The following is an 18,350-nucleotide window of genomic DNA, read 5'->3' as shown; positions in this document are numbered from 1 at the left end:
GGCAAGCCAGCCAGGCTCCCCTCACAGTATTCACTTATCCAAACAATAAACCTACAGTCAGTAGTGGTGTAGAAACAGGCAAAATGGTGGAATGGTTGGCCAGAAGCTCACCAAGGGAAAAATATCCCTGAGATCCCAACAAGTCCCAGGTGTGTCATCAAGTAGAAAACTCCAGAAGCATTGCTATGACCGCCTGAAGCAAATAGCCTGACCTACCTTCGGGAGGTTCACACATTTCCAGCCTTGGGAAAATCTAGGGCTGGGGGAGGCGTGGTATGATTCACCATCACGAATTGTTCTGCACAGTCAAAACTCGTAGAAAGTATTTATTATGACACTCTTCATTATAGGTGAAGAAAAATAAAGGTTCCTAAACAAAGTCACAGAGCAGGTGGTGGGTTGGGTCAGCACCCCACTCTCGACCACAGTGAAGCGGGGTTCCACTTCCCAGTCCAGGCTCCTTGGTGGCCTGGGGAGGGTTGGGAGGGAGACGGGCAGGAAGAAGCCGTCTATAGGAATCCGATCTACTCCAAAAAGCACCAGAATAGCACAGTAATTTTTTTTTTTTCCTCTAAAGTAAAAACATGAAGTTTCACAATCACCCTTAAAAAAAAAAAAAGAAAAAGAAAAAGACTTTCCCCAGGAGACGCAGGCCCAGACTCTGGGTTTTATACGAACAGCCGGGAGCCGTGCATGTACTTGTTGAGGGGCCACAGGTTGCTCTCGCCCCTGTTGGAGGTGCGCCTCTGGCACTGCCTGCAGCGCCGGTACTTCTCACATTGGTCCAGCAGGAAGAGCTTGTCGGAGGCCCTGCAGAGACGGAGGAAGAGCCGTCATCGGCCAGCGTCCCCTGAGTCCTTGCTGCGCGCTTCACCTGGAAGCTGGAGCCAGGACGGCGTGCAGGAGCAGCGCCGGGTCCCTGCCCTCCAGGCGCCGCCACCTGCTGGTCACCCCAGGTAAGGCATCTCCCGCGTCTCCTTCCGGGTCAATAACAGGCTCTGAGTGGTACCTTCCTGTCTGATCCCAAGTCTTCTCCCCTCACCCAACCTAAACCCTCAGAGAACACAAGACCTGCCCAGAGGCACACAGTCAGTGGCAATGGGAAAACTCCAGAGCTTTGGTGTTTGCTGCTTGGCCCTGTGTGGGACCTTCACCTGTCGGGCTTCCCAGGAGACAGCTTTTGAGAGAAGATCAAGCCATTGAGCTGCTGGTTATCAGCAAACAGTGAAGACAGGGAAGACTAGATTTCAGTGAAAAGACCCAGAGGGCCAGGAGCCTCTGGTGAGTGGAGGGCAGGAGAGAAAGTGGAGACAGAGAAAGAGGACAAAAGCAGTTGGAAGCAGAGATGAAGGGATGGCAGTGGCTGCTTTTCCACTTCAGCCATTTTCCTCTATGATGCAGGAGAGTCTCCACGGTGTTCTCCTCTACCCTATCAAAATTCCTGTACAGGTGGGATTCTATTAAAAAAACACATCAGTGATAATCCTCAAAGGAAAAAAAAAAAAGACAGCCTTGTCAATGGGCAGGGGAGACCTACCTGGCTTCCTTTGGGGATAGGAAGGAGTATCACAAACTAACTGCATACAAAGTGAAAGTGAAAGTGAAAGTCACTCAGTAGTATCCAACTCTTTTCGACCCCATGGATTATACAGTCCATGGAATTCTCCAGGCCAAAATACTGCAGTGGATAGCCATTCCCTTCTCCAGGGGATCTTCCCGACTCAGGAATCGAACCAGGGTCTTTTGCATTGCAGGTGGATTGTTTACCAACTGAGCTATCAGGGAAGCCAACCGCATACACATGAACCTTAATTTTGCTTTTACTTTGTTTTCTTTTTAACACCAACCAATTGCTCCTCCCTGTCTGCCGTTCACTTGAGTCCCTGCCCACAGCTTGCCCTACGTCTTAAGGTGAGAGGTCCATTTTGCTATGGCCATGGAGCAGTCTGGCCATCCTGCCACTCAAGCGTGTGTTATGTCACTATCCTTTATCGCAACATTAGCCAAGCCTTCTTCCAAAATCCAACTAAAATCTCCCTGACACTAATTAATCTTATTGCCTTTTACCTGCTTTTTAACAACATTAAGACAATGGTTTAAAATATCCAACTTCCCTTTCTCTTCCTCTTCTCTAGGCCAAACAACCCCACTTCTTTGAAATCTGTTTTCCACATCATCCCTTATACTTTCATTGTCACAAAATATGGGTTCTGCCCATTAGAAAGATAGGTGAGGAGTGCCTTAAAATCTAAAAGGAAAAGGTTAGTTACAGATCAAGATCCACTGTAACAATTTTTTATGATAAAACGTTGTTGATAATTAGCAATTGAATGTTACTTTGGTATTTTCAGGTTTTTGTAATGTTTGATTGTATAGACTTTGTTTCTTCAAGTTTTTAATATTCTATGAAATCGTACCTTATATGTGTAAAGCATTTTCAATTTTTAAAGTATAATGATTTTCTATCTCTTTATTTGATCCCCCAAATTCCTGTGTTAGCCAAGTCAGGCCAATGTTTAATTTCCCCACCTTAGAAATAATAAAAAACAAGGCAAAAAGTATTAGCTGCCTCTCTAAAGTTAGTGTTAATTCTTAAAAACATCTAGATTCCCTGACTCTAGATTGTAAATAGATAGCAGGGAAGAGTGAGCGGGAATATAATACATTTCAGGAAGGTGTTCTTGGTTGGGCATCTCACTTTTCTGATTGCCAGTCTTAACCAAAGCCCCATGACTCTGTTCTTATGAGATCATTCCATAAGCCTAACATGCATTCAGGCAGAAACACTCTATTTCTAATTCCTATTTCCAGCTAATTATTTCCAAAGAGAATTTCCACACTCTTCCCCTCTCCCCAGGCCTCCCCAGCCTCCACAAAAAGAAAACAAACCTATTACACAGAGGCAAAGATCAGCACAGAGATGGCAAACATATAGCATACAACACAGCAGTTGCCGTCCCAGGTCACAGCAGTATTTCCCACTGAACCCAGAATTCTTTCCTCCTCACTAAGCTCTCTAGGTAGTCAATGCTAATAAACTGAAGTTGACACTTAAAACCTATCTGTCATCCCAGGATTAGTAGGAACTAAACAAGATGCAGAGGGGATTTGCTTTGCAAATAAAACTTCAGATGCAATCAGGTATTACCGCTCAAAAGCCTTCTCCTCCAAGTCTCGATGCTTCTTCATGACAGCACTCCTTTCCCAATCGTCCTGTAAGCTTTGGTTGATTCTGTTCACTCGCTCAAGCTCAGCATTTCTGTCTGCCAAGTGCCTAGAGAGAACAGAACAGTCTGATTCCATTTGTAATACTGGGAAAGGCACCAGCCTTACGAGCCCCATTCCTTTTATTCTAAGTTAAACAGGAAACTTCCTGGTTTTGTTCCCCACCCTTTGAAACAGACTAAGAGACATGAACACTGTAAAAACATGGTGAAACTCCTGCAAATAATTTATGGATCTAAGGCTTTTCATCATCAATCTGGGTTTAAATTAGTAGTATTAAAACCCCCTTCCAATTAAATTCAGCTTTTAAAGCCATCCATTTCCTTTGAGGCTAATTTAGCTGATCTGAAGATTCATCTCACATGGTTTCCCATACTTTGTTTCTTTCCTTTTAGTCCAGACTCTCAGTAGCTGGCCCACCAGTTCTTCCAGGAGTTTTACAAGACAATGTAGACAGGCAAACAAATGAATGGTTAAAAAGGTGGGGGCGGGGGGTGGGGTGGGGGGGGCGGTGGGGACAAATGACTAGGCAAAAGAAAGTGAATGAAGAATGTATCCAACATTGTGAAGAAGGTTTAAAAAAAAAGTGTTTGAGGGTCATGTCATCAAAGAAATAACTGCAGTATAATATCTCCCTTCAAGTAAAGTGTTCCAGCATTCCCAATGTTGTTTCTACCTCTGATCTCCAAACACATACTCACGGTTGTTGTGAATCACCCTAAACTGGCCTCAATATAAATGTGTCTCTTTCTTGCCAAGCTAAAACTCTTACAGTCAGTTCTCATTAAATTCTGGAAGGGACTTCACTGAATGTGACCCTTGATTTAGCCTGCTGCTCTAAAGACTCTTGTGTTACTGGTACCAACCACCACTAGGTGTCAGGACCCGCCGATAAAAACCTGTCACATGCTCTGTGCTGGTTCACTTCTAAAATAGCACGGCCACATTATCCTCTAACAAGCGTTGATTCAATAGCTACTGTGTGGTCATTATGGAGATTAAGTAGGATAATGTACAGAAAGTGCCAATTCCTATCACACAATGGGAGTTCAATGACTGAATGGTACCTATTATATACATTTTTCATAACATTTTTTATCTTTTCAGTTTTTTAAATTGTAGTAAAAAAAAAACACATAAAATTGACTTTCTTAATCATTTCTAAACATACAGATATATGGTGTTAAGTATATTCCCACTGTCGTGCAATCAGTGGGAATATATCTAACATATATAAAATACCTTTTTTCACCTTGCAAAATTGAAATTCTAAACCCATTAAACAACTCCCTACTTTTCTCTCCCCCAACCTGTCAACTACCCTTCTACTTTGTTTCCATGAATTAGACTACTCTAATTACTACTCTAATTACCTTATGTAAATTAAGCCATACAGTGTCTTTTTTTGTGTGGCTGGTTTATTTCACTTAACATAGTGTCCTCAAGGTTCATCCACATTGTTGCATGTGTCAGAACTTTCTTTTTAAGGCTGCATAATAGTCCATGTATGTGTGTGCCACACTTTATTTATCCATTCATTTGTGATTGGATATTTGGGTTGCTATTTCTTGACTATCATAAATAATGCTTCTATGAACATAAGTGTACAAATATCTCTGAAAGAGTATGCTTTCAAATATTTTGGTTATGTACACATAAGTGGAATTGTGGAATCATACAGTTCCAGAAAAACATCTATTTCTGCTTTATTGACTATGCCAAAGCCTTTGACTGTGTGGATCACAATAAACCAGAAAATTCTGAAAGAGATGGGAATACCAGACCACCTGACCTGTCTCTTGAGAAACCTGTATGCAGGTCAGGAAGAAACAGTTAGAACTGGACATGGAACAACAGACTGTTTCCAAATAGGAAAAGGAGTACGTCAAGGCTATATATTGTCACCCTGCTTATTTAACTTATATGCAGAGGACATCAAGAGAAACGCTGGGCTGGATGAAGCACAAGCTAGAATCAAGATTGCCAGGAGAAATATTAATAACCTCAGATATGCAGATGACACCACCCTATGGCAGAAAGTGAGGAAGAACTAAAGAGCCTCTTGATGAACGTGAAAGAGGAGAGTGAAAAAGTTGGCTTAAAGCTCAACATTCAGAAAACTAAGATCATGGCATCTGGTCCCATCACTTCATGGGAAATAGATGGGGAAACAGTGGCAGACTTTATTTTTGGGGGCTCCAAAATCAGTGCAGATGGTGATTGCAGCCATGAAATTAAAAGACGCTTACTCCTTGGAAGAAAAGTTATGACCAACCTAGACAGCATATTAAAAATCAGAGACATTACTTTGCCAACATAGGTCCATCTAGTTAAGGCTATGGTTTTACCAGTGGTCATGTATGGATGTGAGAGTTGGACTGTGAAGAAAGCTGAGCCCTGAAGAATTGATGCTTTTGAACTGTAGTGTTGGAGAAGACTCTTGAGGGGTCCTTGGACAGCAAGGAGATCCAACCAGTCCATTCTAAAGGAGATCAGTCCTGGGTGTTCTTTGGAAGGAATGATGCTAAAGCTGAAACTCCAGTACTTTGGCCACCTCATGCAAAGAGATGACTTATTTGAAAAGACCCTGATGCTGGGAAAGATTGAAGGCAGGAGAAGGGGATGGATGACAGAGGATGAGATGGCTGGATGGCATCACCGACTCGATGGACATGAGTCTGAGTGAACTCCAGGAGTTGGTGATGGACAGGGAGGCCTGGCGTGCTGTAGTCCATGGGGTGCCAAAGAGTCGGACACGACTGAGCAACTGAACTGAACTGAACAGTGATTCTAATTTTTTTTGAGAAATCACCACTGTTTGCCATAGTGGTTGTACCAATTTACATTCCCACTAACAGCAATACCAATTTTAGGAATTTATCCAATAGAAACAAAACAACCAGTATAAGATATATAAGAAAAGTGTTTAATGCCGAATTGGTGTAATGGCAAAATACCTGGGAATAAAGTGAATGTTCATCAATGGTGCAAAAGTTAAACTATATAAACCATATTATATATTATAGATAATATGCTGTTATTAAAGAAAAATGAATTTTTTTATATATGTACTGACCTAAATACAAATTAATGTCACATTATTAGGTTAAAGAAAGGTTGGGTTGTGGAGTTATATATAAGATCTCACACACCTTATTTTCATTTGCAAAATGGAAGGGAAAATATATATATGTGTACATTTTTTAATATGTTTGTAAAAGAAATAGGAAAAAATATAGAAGGCTAATGATTGCAGCCATGAAATTAAAAGACGCTTACTCCTTGGAAGAAAAGTTATGACCAACCTAGATAGCATATTAAAAAGCAGAGACATTACTATGCCAACAAAGGTCCGTCTAGTCAAGGCTATGGTTTTTCCAGTGGTCATGTATGGATGTGAGAGTTGGACTGTGAAGAAAGCTGAGCACCGAAGAATTGATGCTTTTGAACTGTGGTGTTGGAGCAGACTCTTGAGAGTCCCTTGGACTGCAAGGAGATCCAACCAGTCCATTCTAAAGGAGATCAGTCTTGGGTGTTCATTGGAAGGAATGATGCTAAAGCTGAAACTCCAGTACTTTGGCCACCTCATGCGAAGAGTTGACTCATTGGAAAAGTCTCTGATGCTGGGAGGGATTGGGGGCAGGAGGAAAAGGGGACAACAGAGGATGAGATGGCTGGATGGTATCACCGACTCGATGGACGTGAGTTTGAGTAAACTCTGGGAGTTGGTGATGGACAGGGAGGCCTGGTGTGCTGTGATTCGTGGGGTCGCAAAGAGTCGGACATGACTGAGCGACTGAACTGAACTGAATCTTAACACAGACTACTTGGTAAGAGAGATTATCAGCCTTTTTTAAAAAAATCTCTCCACCCATTGATAATTTTAATGAGCATGAGTTGTTATATTTTTTAAAAACAAAAACAGGAAAGTTTAAAGAAAAAAATGTAAAACAAGTAAAATTATGTCAGCAGGCATCTTTGGATCACACAGACTAAATCATTTCTCTCTGAAAGAAAGTGACTTTCTATTTGCCACAGGAAGACCTAAATTCACATCTTGAGATGGGCTAAAGGTGGGCCAGTTGGAAAAGAAAAGAGAAGTGAGAGAGACTGGAATAATTAGTAAAGGATATAGAAACAGAAGACAAGGACCTGGCCCGTACAGAAAAGGAAGTTTATGATCAGAGCTCCAACAAAAGAGATAACCAAGTAAAGACCACAGTTCATGTTTGCTCAGAGCTCTGATTTCTAAAATGTTCTCACCTTCAGCACCCCTGCACCAGCAAACATCAGCACAGCTTACTATATGCACAGTTCTCTGCAGAAGGGATTTAGTGGAGGTTGAGAAAGGATCTGAGTTTCATATCTTTGTGTCCATTTGAGCAGGACGGCACATTTGTGACTCACCTATGGACAATGCTGGGGTGGACAACTCTTTTCAGACATCGTCCTGTACAGGGAAAGAAAACTATGGAAAGTTAACTTGAGGGAGAAGTAGGATCAAGAAAGATTTTTGTGACTTTGTTGTTATTGTTTAGTCTGTAAGTTGTGTCTGATTCTTTGTGACTCCATGGGACTGTAGCCCACGAAGCTTCTCTGTCCATGGGATTTCCCAGGCAAAAATACTGGAGTGGGTAGCCCATTGCCTTCTCCAGGGGATCTTTCTGACCCAGGGATCGAACCTGTGTCTCTTGCATTGGCAGGTGGATTCTATACCACTGAGCCACCTGGGAAACCTCAACCAAGTAATACATAGTTCCAAAGGGACATCCTTCTTAACCAAACCTGCAGAACCTAGATGTCACCTGTGAACTTAGCTGCCCAATGCAATCACAAGAAAGCTTTTAAAACTATGAAATACTAAGTACTTCAATTTTTTAAAAAATGGAGATTAAAGAGTATTTTTAAAACTCTATAGTAAGAAAGAAAACAACACAAGATAGTAAATATAGCAAATAAATAATGTGATAAGAATTGGTATGAGACTCGAACAGATACTTCTCCAAACTTATGGTTACCAAAAGGGAAAGGAAGTAGGGGAGGGGTAAATTAGGAGTTTGGGATTAACAAACTACTATATATAAAATAGAAAAGCAGTAAGAGAACTATAGTCAGCATCTTATAATAAACCATAATGGAAAAGAGTATGAAAAAGATAATGCATTTGGAATTCATTATTGGTTATCTTACATCATTATATAATATGTATGCTTATAGAAACATGTATACATAATATTCCTTTTAAATGGGTCTGTTATTAATCTAAAAGCTTTTGTCCATAGGTTGAGTTGTAGGGATGAAACGAGATAAAGCATATAATAAGTGTAGAACAATATTTTGCACATGGTAACTCTTCAGTGTGTTCTCTGTTATGATTGCTTCTCTGGAGGGCAGGAGAGGAGGAGGAGGAGGAAAGAGCCAGGGGTCTCACTCTTTGTGTGTCCTCTGAAGCATTAGCAAATCCCGCTTTTGGTCCATCAGCTGGTGCAGGATGGCTCTCCTCTTGTGGTTAGCAGCGGCCTCCATCTGATGCTTCATGTAGTTCTGGTCTCTCTTTCGCTTTTCCACCATCATCTCACCCTCATTCTTACCAAAGATGGGCTTAGAAGAGTCTGGCTCAAACACGGGCAGCTGAGGGCATCTGTTCTTTATCTGAGGCAGGGACACACAGAATGCAGATTATAGTTATACCAGGGACTAGACGTCAGGCACAGGCCGTGGCATAGCAAAAACCAGCACCTGGGTGGGAGGAACAAGGGCCTCAAAAAACACCAAATGGATAACACAGAAGGGCATTCATAAATTACAGGATTCACACATTTTTAGAATGCTATTGAAACACTGCACACCTTTTTAGGGGAGGGTGGGGATTCCAGCATTTCTATTTTTTCCCTAAACAAAGTAGGAAAAATAACAAAGGAATAAAACTGCAAAAGTAGTTAATTGGTAGAACACACACACAAAAAAAATCTGGATAGGAGGAGAAGCTTATTTACAACAAGGAAACACATGTAAATTACAGTAGTTTGCAGTGTATATGGGAAACATTAAAAAAGTTAAACATGTGCTATGTGGACATCACTGTTTACAGCAATAAAGGGGAGAGAACATTTATGTGGGGACAGATATACCCACATGGTCCAGATTTTACAGCATCAGTGCAATCTATATTACAGCTAGTTAATCAGTTTAAGAATTGTTCCCAAATATGTCATGTTTCCAGCCCTTGGCAGTTCATTCCTACAGATTTCAACTACTCCATCCATGGGGACCAAAAGCAGCCAGAAACACTGCACAATTTTAAAGTAATAATATGTCCCCTTACCTGGGCATCCAGAGCTCTCTTGTAACACTGTGTTTCTTCCATCTTATCTTTTATATATTTGGCTCTTTGCGCAGCAAGTCTGGCAGTTACAAATAAGAGAAGGTGAGGGCACAGTTTCTTACAGAGTCTTTCGTAACACAGATTAACATCAACAGCACGTGTTTAATAAATATTAATAGGAATAAGAACCTGATAAACAAAAAGTGATACTTTTTTCCTTCCAGGAACTTTTACTTTAAAAAAGAAAAAGAAATCCAAATCCATAAGCTAGTAGACAAGGACAGCTGATGCTGTTGCTAAGTTACTTCAGTTGTGTCCAACTCTTTGCGATCCCATAGACTGTAGCCCACAAGGTTTCTCTGACCATGGGATTCTCCAGGCAAGAACACTGGAGTGAGTTGCCATTTCCTCCTCCAGGGGATCTTTCTGACCCAGGTCTCCTGCATTGCAGGCAGATCCCTATCACTGAGCCACTGGGAAAGCCCGCAGACAAGGACAGACAGGTAGAGAATAAGCAACTGACCAACCATATTTTCCAAATGCACTGCCAGTAAGTCAGGCACCCCTTCTCCCCTCATGCTTAAAAAAATCTAGATAGGAAAGCAGAAAATGTCTATAACACAATAAAATGATTCATCACAAGATTCCTTTAGAGTGATCTTCCTATTGTAACACACATCTGTTTTATACCACCTCCACATGATCTGTAAAATGAATATAACAAAACATATGCATTTTCTAGAAAACAGCTTTTTGGCCACAGAATCTAGCTGCTTATTTGTTTTGGAGGTCTCTCTCTCATCCCAGCAGCCTCCTTAATTTCTCTCCAGTAGCAGAAGTGTATCCCCTCTAGCATGTTTGAACTCTGTGGCCCTGGCCCTAACCTAGGTCTCCAATAGCCCATGCAGGACCAATCAGATTCTTTCCTAAAAATCTGGAATTGAAATTCATCCAAGTGCCAGCTGGAATACAGACAATGTCAACTAAGGAGCTGTGGATATTAGCAGATGGAAAGCGTTTTTTACAAGGATTTTAGACCCTGGTTTCAGCCCTCCTGGGTCTCCCATACATTTCTGCCCTTGGGTTCCACGGGACCCCCCTTCTTAGTTATAATAAAACTCAGCTTTGCCTTGTGGTCATCTGGGAATAATGGAATGAAGCCTGCTCAAGCAGGTCCTTTCTGCCATCTACAAGGATTAGTGACCACAAAACAGTTCAAAATGGGGACTTCCCTGGTGGTCTAGTAGTTAAGAATCTGCCTTCCAATGCAGGGGACGCAGGTTGGATCCCTGGTCAGGGAACTAAGGTCCCAAATGCCACGGGGCAGCTAAGGCTGCAGCCCTAGAGCCTGCACACCACAGCTAGAGAGAAGCCCACAAACCACAATGAAGACCCGATGCAGCCAAATTAATAAAGTTTAAAAATAATATCTCGCTTAAAAATACAAAATGATACTCTGTAATCAAAATGATTATAAGCAGCCATTGTTACTATAATGGTAGTTATAATAATGCTGGCTTTTTCTCATTTCTAATGAAGTGTTATGCTATGGTACTGGCTGCTAGCTGGGTTAATGTGCACAGCGCTACTAACGGGACTACCAGCAATGATTCAATCCTACGGGGGAAGAAGTGTCCCATGAACATTCCAAACCCGTCTTTTCAGAGACTCACTCCTCTGTGAGCTGCACGTGTTCCAGGCGGTCCATCAGCTCTCTGTTTTGCCTTTGCTTTATGTCCTTTTCCCGTCTGTGATCCATTTGTTTCAGGAGACTTTGGGAATACTCCTCTTGCTTAAAAGCATTAATCTCAGGACTGAGTGGCCGTTTATCAAACAGGAAGGATTTCTAGAATGAAAGAGAAGCAACTCATTTATTCTAGAATCATAAAAAGCATCAAAGAAAGTGAAAGTGAAGTCACATGGACTGTAGCTTACCCGGCTCCTCCATCTATGGGAATTTCCAGGCAAGAGCACTGGAGTGGGCTGCCATTTCCTTCTCCAAAAACCATCAAAGAACAAAGGTAATCATTCAGAAAATGTCAACCAGAAAACATTAAGTTATCATATTTGCCCAGTCTTCAACGTGGCAAATAGCTAGTGACCTACAGATTAATACGAGCACACTTAAGGATGAATCTGAATAGTACTAACCACAGCCCCATAACAGAGAGGGAGATGAAAAAGGACTTCAAGGAGTAGGTCCTCCACTAGTACTTACACATTTGTACTGAAAGAAGAAGGAACTGAGTGAGTGCAGAAGCATCAGCAGGAATGCAAGGGGGTGGAAGAAGGAGAATATAGCACCTACTTGGGCCTGGCCACTCTCAACACAGGGAACCCAGCCGTGACCAAGAACAGAGACCAACAGAGAGGCTCACTCTCACTGATCCCACATGCTGGTGACACAGACAGCCAGTCAACAAGCAACAGTGCACAGATAATTTAAGAAATTAATGTGTGCTATGAGGGCTTCCTCGTGGCTCAATGGAAAATAATCCACCTGCCAATGCGTAAGACTTGGGTTCCATCCCTGGGTCAGGAAGATTCCCCTAGAGGAGGAAATGGCATTCCACTCCAGTATTCTTGCCTGGGGAATCCCATGGACAGAGGAGCCTGGTGGGCTTATAGTCCTTGGGGTTGTACAAGAGTTGGACATGACTTAGTGACTGAACAGCAACAAGGTGCTATGAGGTCTTCTTTATCATAGCAAGTAACTGGATGGGAACGGGGTTAACTGGTTATTAGGGAAGGCTTTTATTAAGGTGGTGACTGGGTTACCTCCACTGCAAATATCAGGGACCCATACAGAAGGAACAGCAAGTGCAAAGACACTAGATAAAAACAAGCAGAAAGAAGGTCTACATGGCTGAGGCATAGTAAGCAGGGGGGAAACACGGCAGGTGGGCTCAAAGAGAGAGGTGGGCCAAACCAGGGGGATGTGAGAGGTAAAGGTCAGGTGTTTAGACTTATTTTAATTCAGTGGAAGGTCATTAGAAGCTCTATATGGAGAATGATCTGTTCTGGTGAACAGTTTTAAAAGATCACTTTGGCTTCTATGTGGAGATTACATTGTAGGAAAGCAGGCAGTGAGCCTAACTAGGAAAGCATCACAAAAGTTAGACCTTCTAGAAATGCGGCTTAGGCTAGGGTCGGGTACCATTGAAGGTGAAGAGATGCTGGATACATTTTGGAGGTGAAGGCAAGTGGGCTTGAATATGGCTGGATTAGGGGGGACAGACGAGAAGAGATCTGGGATCACTTTAAGTAAGGGTTCATGCAACTGTCTGGCTGGTGATGCCACTTGCTAAAATGGGAAGGCTGGGAGAAGAACAGGTTGAGAAGGGGAATCGAAACTTCTGTTTTGATCTTTTTCCCTTTCAGTTCAGTTCAGTTCAGTCGCTCAGTCGTATCTGACTCTTTGCGACCCCATGAATCACAGCACACCAGGCCTCCCTGTCCATCACCAACTCCCAGAGTTTACCCAAACTCATGTCCATCGAGTCAGTGATGCCATCCCGCCATCTCATCCTCTGTCGTCCCCTTCTCCTCCTGCCCCCAATCCCTCCCAGCATCAGAGTCTTTTCCAAAAGTCAACACTTCGCATGAGGTGGCCAAAGTACTGAGTCTCAGCTTTAGCATCATTCCTTCCAAAGAAATCCCAGGGCTGATCTCCTTCAGAATGGACTGGTTGGATCTTGCAAGAGTCTTCTCCAACACCACAGTTCAAAATCATCAATTCTTTGGCACTCGGCCTTCTCCACAGTCCAATTCTCACATCCATACATGACCACTGGAAAAACCATAGCCTTGACTAGATGGACCTTTGTTGGCAAAGTAATGTCTCTGCTTTTGAATATGCTGTCTAAGTTGGTCATAACTTTCCTTCCAAGGAGTAAGCATCTTTTAATTTCATGGCTGCAGTCACCATCTGCAGTGATTTTGGAGCCCCCCAAAATAAAGTCTGACACTGTTTCCACTGTTTCCCCATCTATTTCCCATGAAGTGATGGGACCAGATGCCATGACCTTAGATTTCTGAATGTTGAGCTTTAAGCCAACTTTTTCACTCTCTACTTTCACTTTCTTCATGAGGCTTTTTAGTTCCTCTTCACTTTCTGCCATAAGGGTGGTGGTCATCTGCATATCTGAGGTTATTGATATTTCTCCCAGCAATCTTGATTCCAGCTTGTGCTTCTTCCAGCCCAGCGTTTCTCATGATGTACTTTGCATATAAGTTAAATAATCAGGGTGACAATATACAGCCTTGACGAACTCCTTTTCCTATTTGGAACCAGTCTGTTGTTCCATGTCCAGTTCTAACTGTTGCTTCCTGACCTGCATATAAGCATCTACATTTATGACAAAGAGGAGATTCAAATTGGGCAGTGATAAACACATAATCTGAACCTGAAATCTACCTAAGAGGAGAGAGAGATTGGGCCTACAGCTCAAAAGCATGGTGCTCTCTCTTCCTCACTCCCTGCTGCCCCTGACTGGAAGGTTTTGCCTCCATTCACTTCTTGACCTAACTCCTGTATGCCAGGAAGTCTTTTCAGATCTCTGGTCTGGGTTAAGTGACTCCCTTCTCTGCCCTGTTCAAAGATTTATCATAGCATTTAGTTTATCACACTCTTGTCTCTTTAAATCTGTTTCCCCCATTATCCTGAAATGTCTTTAGAGAGGGACTTTGTCTTATTCTTCATCTTTGTATTCTTAGCTACTGGTACCAGTGGCCAGCACAAAATAATTCAATGAAATGTCTGATTTTAAATAAAGAAAATCTATTTTATTAGGTGTACATCCAGAGTGTCACATTACCTAGATAGTGAGGTAAAAAGAAGCAAGAACAAGCAGAAATAAAGGTGGGCACATCATGATTGAAAACAATTAATGGCAAGGCAGGTGGCTAACCTCCATCTGAAGCTGGACTTCTCAAACTTATTGCTTAGTCTTTCAGTTGTGTCCAAATCTTTTGTGAACCCATGGACTGTAGCCCACCAGGCTCCTCTGTCCATAGGATTCTCCAAGCAAGAATACTAGAGTGGGTTGCCACACCCTCCTCCAGGGGCTCTTCCAAACCCACAGACTGAACCTGCATCTCTTACATTGGCAGGCAGATTCTTTACCACTGAGCCACCTGGGAAGCCCCTCTAAGGAAGGGGAAGCCCCTTAAGGAAGCTACAAATCACCTAAATATCTTATTGAAATGTAGATTCTCATTCTGTGAGGTGTGAGGTGGCACCCTAGATTCTATATTTCCAGCAAGCTCCCAGGAGATACTTGTTCTCTATTTAGATCATCTAATCCTGGGGCAGGAATTTAATATACTGCTCTCCTAAGCCCACCTCTCCCAGGTCCCAGCTGAGAATCACCATCCGTGGCAAGCACTGTAGTGACCAACAACAGGAACTGTATTGGGAACGTGACATGCGGAGGCAGACAGTGGACCACTCCTGCCTTAGAAGGAAACTTCAACCCTGCACAGCCTTACCACTTTTTAAAAATGGCACAACATGCAATATGAGTAGACCCCAATGCTCACAACTAGGGCAGGTATCAGCAACAGAAATTTTGAAAAGATTCTTACATAAAATTCAGGTTTCTCGTTCTTGTGGATTCGTATAGCTTCAGCAACTCCCAGATTATAGGCGGCATTCTTTTGATTCTGTTCTCTACTAGCCAGACTTCTCATCTTTGAAAAAAAATCATTACATGTTGAAATAGAGTCTTTAAAAATTTAATTCTACTACATTAAAATAACCCAACTAAGGTAGAAACCTGCCTTTGGGAGGTAATGGTACTTTCTGATGTGTATATATATATATATATATATATATATATATATATATATATATATTTAAGTGGGCTTTTGTTTCCCATTCTTGGACTCTAGGCACCACTTCTACAGAGATCGTAAGAAGGAAGGGAGATTTCAGGAATGGTTCCCTATGATATCATAAGAAGGCAGTAGAACCAGTTATTGAAAAGTTCAGAAATCAGGATAGAGCAAAGGTAAGGGTGCCATTCCATCTTTACTCAAGATAGGCCATGAATCTGAAGGAAAAAGACTTGCCTGGGATTATATTTCATGATAAATCAAAAATAAAGCCATATACATCCAGGAATTCCACCTTTAAAACTCAGTCCTTAGGTAGGGGAAAAAAATCAGTAGCAGGTGCAAACACCAACTACATGGATAGTCATCCCTGGGCTGTTTATTATTAGTGAAAACTTGGACATAATCTAAGTTCGAATTCAGCTGTAGGTAAATGATTAAATACACTACCACCAAGCTACACGCTGGAGCTTTTTAAATGGTGTTTGATAATCATGTTCTCCTGCCCCATGTTAAACACTCCTTAACCGAGGTGCGGAAGTACCTGCTCTTTGAAGATAGTCTCTTGGTCTTTCAACACGAGATACTCCTGGATGAGTCGCTTATCTTCCATCTCTCTCCTCCTCCTCTCCTCGGTGTAGTACAGTGGGGAATTTCGCTGTGCTCTTTGCAAGCATATGTAACACATTTCCTATAACATCAAGTTTTAGGGCAAATTGATTTTTTACCTTTTACTTCTTTTGCTCTGCATTTCCTTCCCAAGCTCTCCAAAGGCTAGGGGTGTCGAGTAGTAGACTTCATAAAAGGATGTATTCATGATATTATCCAAATGGGATTTTTCAGAGAGGGCTCCACAAATATTCCAGAGGATTTATTCAACTCTTACTTGAACAGATGTGTTTAAAGCAACTGAAAATTAAAGATTTCCCAGACCTATTTCTGTTAACTAGTAGATTTTGACTAGTAGATAGATTTATCACAGTCCCATTATAGGTCCTGTGTACTTGAGCCATACCCGTGTGTTAAAGAAAGAGCAATTCCTCAAATTCTCTTTGAGAAGCAGAAGTCAGAAGGAGATTCTGTCTGGGCTCTGTTTCTTTGAAGACACTGTACCTGTCCTGCCCTATGATGGTCCTTGCAAGAAGTGCCTGGAGAAATTTTAGGCTTCATTGCATGATCATTTTTCAGTCCACCTGGAAATGATACACTATAAAAACAATGCAACAATAATTAATATTAATGTAGCCTGACATCAATTATAATCAATGATGAATGATAATTTTAGAAACAAGTATAAGTATAAGAGGGCTTCCAAGGTGGCACGAGTAGTAAAGAACTAGCCTACCAATACAGGAGACATAAAAGATGCAGCTTCGATCCCTGGGATGGGAAGATCCCCTGGAGGAGGGCATGGCAACCCGTTCCAGTGACCCTGCCTGGAGAATCCCATGGACAGAGGAGCCTGATGGTCTGCAGTCCATAGGGTTGCAAAGAGTCAGACGTGACTGAAGTGACTAAGCATGCATGCACACATTAATATAAGAAAATTAAAAATATCTCAGCAGTTTTCTTTAGAGTATCTACATGTATAGAGATTAAAAACCTAACCTTGATATCAGATAAATTCGGGTTCAAAACCCGGCTTTCTTTATTAGAAGCTGACTGGCATTAGACAAACTGGATAATTGTACAAAGTCTCAGTTACCAATTCAGTGAAATTGGGATAAAACTTACTCATTCTACAAAAATTTATTGAGTGTTCTCTAGGTGTACTGCTCTCAGCATGGGAGAGGCAGTGAAGAACAAAACACACATACAAAAAAAAAGCTCTGTCCTCATGGAATTAACATGCTGATGGGAGTAGACAGTCAATAAACAAGATGAATGAATTATATAGTCTGTTCGATGGTGATAAATACCATGCAATGCTGGAGGAATGGAGTATTAAATCATGAATACAATGGCCAGGGAAGTTCTCACCAGAAAGGTGACATTTGAGCAACTTGAAGGCAGTAAAAGAATAATAATAATCAGATATCTGATGGAAAAGAATCTAGTGGAGCAAATGAGTGCTAAGGACTTGAAGTGAGAGCATGTCTGTGTTCAGTGTGGCTGGAGGAAGTAAGAGAGAGAGATCAGAGATCAGGCAACATATTGAAGGCCATGGTAATGACTTTAGCTTTCACCCTGGGTGAGAATGGGAGCCATCGAAGAATGAAGAGGGAGCCATTGAGAATGCAGCCATTGAATGGGAGCCAAATCCAGTATTAGCAAAGCTACAGAGAACACAGCAGTTCTTCATATTTCTGTTACTGGGAAGATAATTTTTGGTATCATCTACCTGAGGGTAACTGGTGCATGGTGTGTGCATGCCAAGTCACTTCAGTTGTGTCTGACTCTTTGTGGGCCCATGAACTGTACTACACGAGGCTCCTCTGTCCATGGGATTCTCCAGGCAAGAATACTGGAGCAGGTTGCCATGCCCTCCTCCAAAGGATCTTCCTGACCCAGGGATCGAGCCCACATCTCTTACATCTCCTGCTTTGGCTGGTGGGTCCTTTAAAACTAGCACCACTTCAGAAGCCCTGAAGATGATTGGTAATGCATATCAAAAGCATGAAAAATGGATTCATCACTTATCTTTGAAATTTCACTTTAAAGCTTCTTTCCTATAGAATATGCAGGTGTGTGCAAAGAATTATGTGATTATATTTGTTTCAACATTTATAAAAAACTAAAAATCATCTATGTATACAGGAGATTTGTTAAACAAAAGGTTTAATAAATGAGATGAGAAATCATTTGTTCATGTTTTAGAATATTTAAAGCCATAGGGAAATTTTCACCACTTAAATTGTTAAGTATAGCAAAGGTTCATATGATATCTCAGTTTTCTTTAAAATTAATGTACATGTTTCAAGTATAAATATATGTCCATGTTATAATATATATGCATTGAAATGAA

The 18,350-nt window shown here is 41.7% G+C and overlaps 1 protein-coding gene across 2 annotated transcripts in view; it reads right to left on the bottom strand.

Annotated features, from left to right (window-relative positions):
- Positions 1 to 313: 313 nt before the first annotated feature.
- Positions 314 to 18,350, bottom strand: part of CCDC81 (coiled-coil domain containing 81) — a 42,085-nt gene continuing 24,048 nt past the window's right edge. For both annotated transcript variants that reach the window (XM_055583505.1, XM_055583506.1), the window contains 8 exons: positions 16,499 to 16,592; positions 15,930 to 16,076; positions 15,137 to 15,241; positions 11,224 to 11,396; positions 9,551 to 9,629; positions 8,657 to 8,877; positions 3,149 to 3,274; positions 314 to 810 (listed from right to left, as the gene is read on the bottom strand). In XM_055583505.1, coding sequence (XP_055439480.1) covers positions 669 to 810; positions 3,149 to 3,274; positions 8,657 to 8,877; positions 9,551 to 9,629; positions 11,224 to 11,396; positions 15,137 to 15,241; positions 15,930 to 16,076; positions 16,499 to 16,592 — 1,087 coding nt within the window. In that variant the 3' untranslated portion in view covers positions 314 to 668. The remainder of the gene's footprint in view (positions 811 to 3,148; positions 3,275 to 8,656; positions 8,878 to 9,550; positions 9,630 to 11,223; positions 11,397 to 15,136; positions 15,242 to 15,929; positions 16,077 to 16,498; positions 16,593 to 18,350) is intronic.

This window comes from Bubalus kerabau, chromosome 5 (genome assembly GCF_029407905.1).
Source record: "Bubalus kerabau isolate K-KA32 ecotype Philippines breed swamp buffalo chromosome 5, PCC_UOA_SB_1v2, whole genome shotgun sequence".
Taxonomy (NCBI): Eukaryota; Metazoa; Chordata; class Mammalia; order Artiodactyla; family Bovidae; genus Bubalus; species Bubalus kerabau.
The sequence above is the reverse complement of the archived record's forward strand: the minus strand, read 5'-3'. Positions and strand labels throughout refer to the sequence as shown.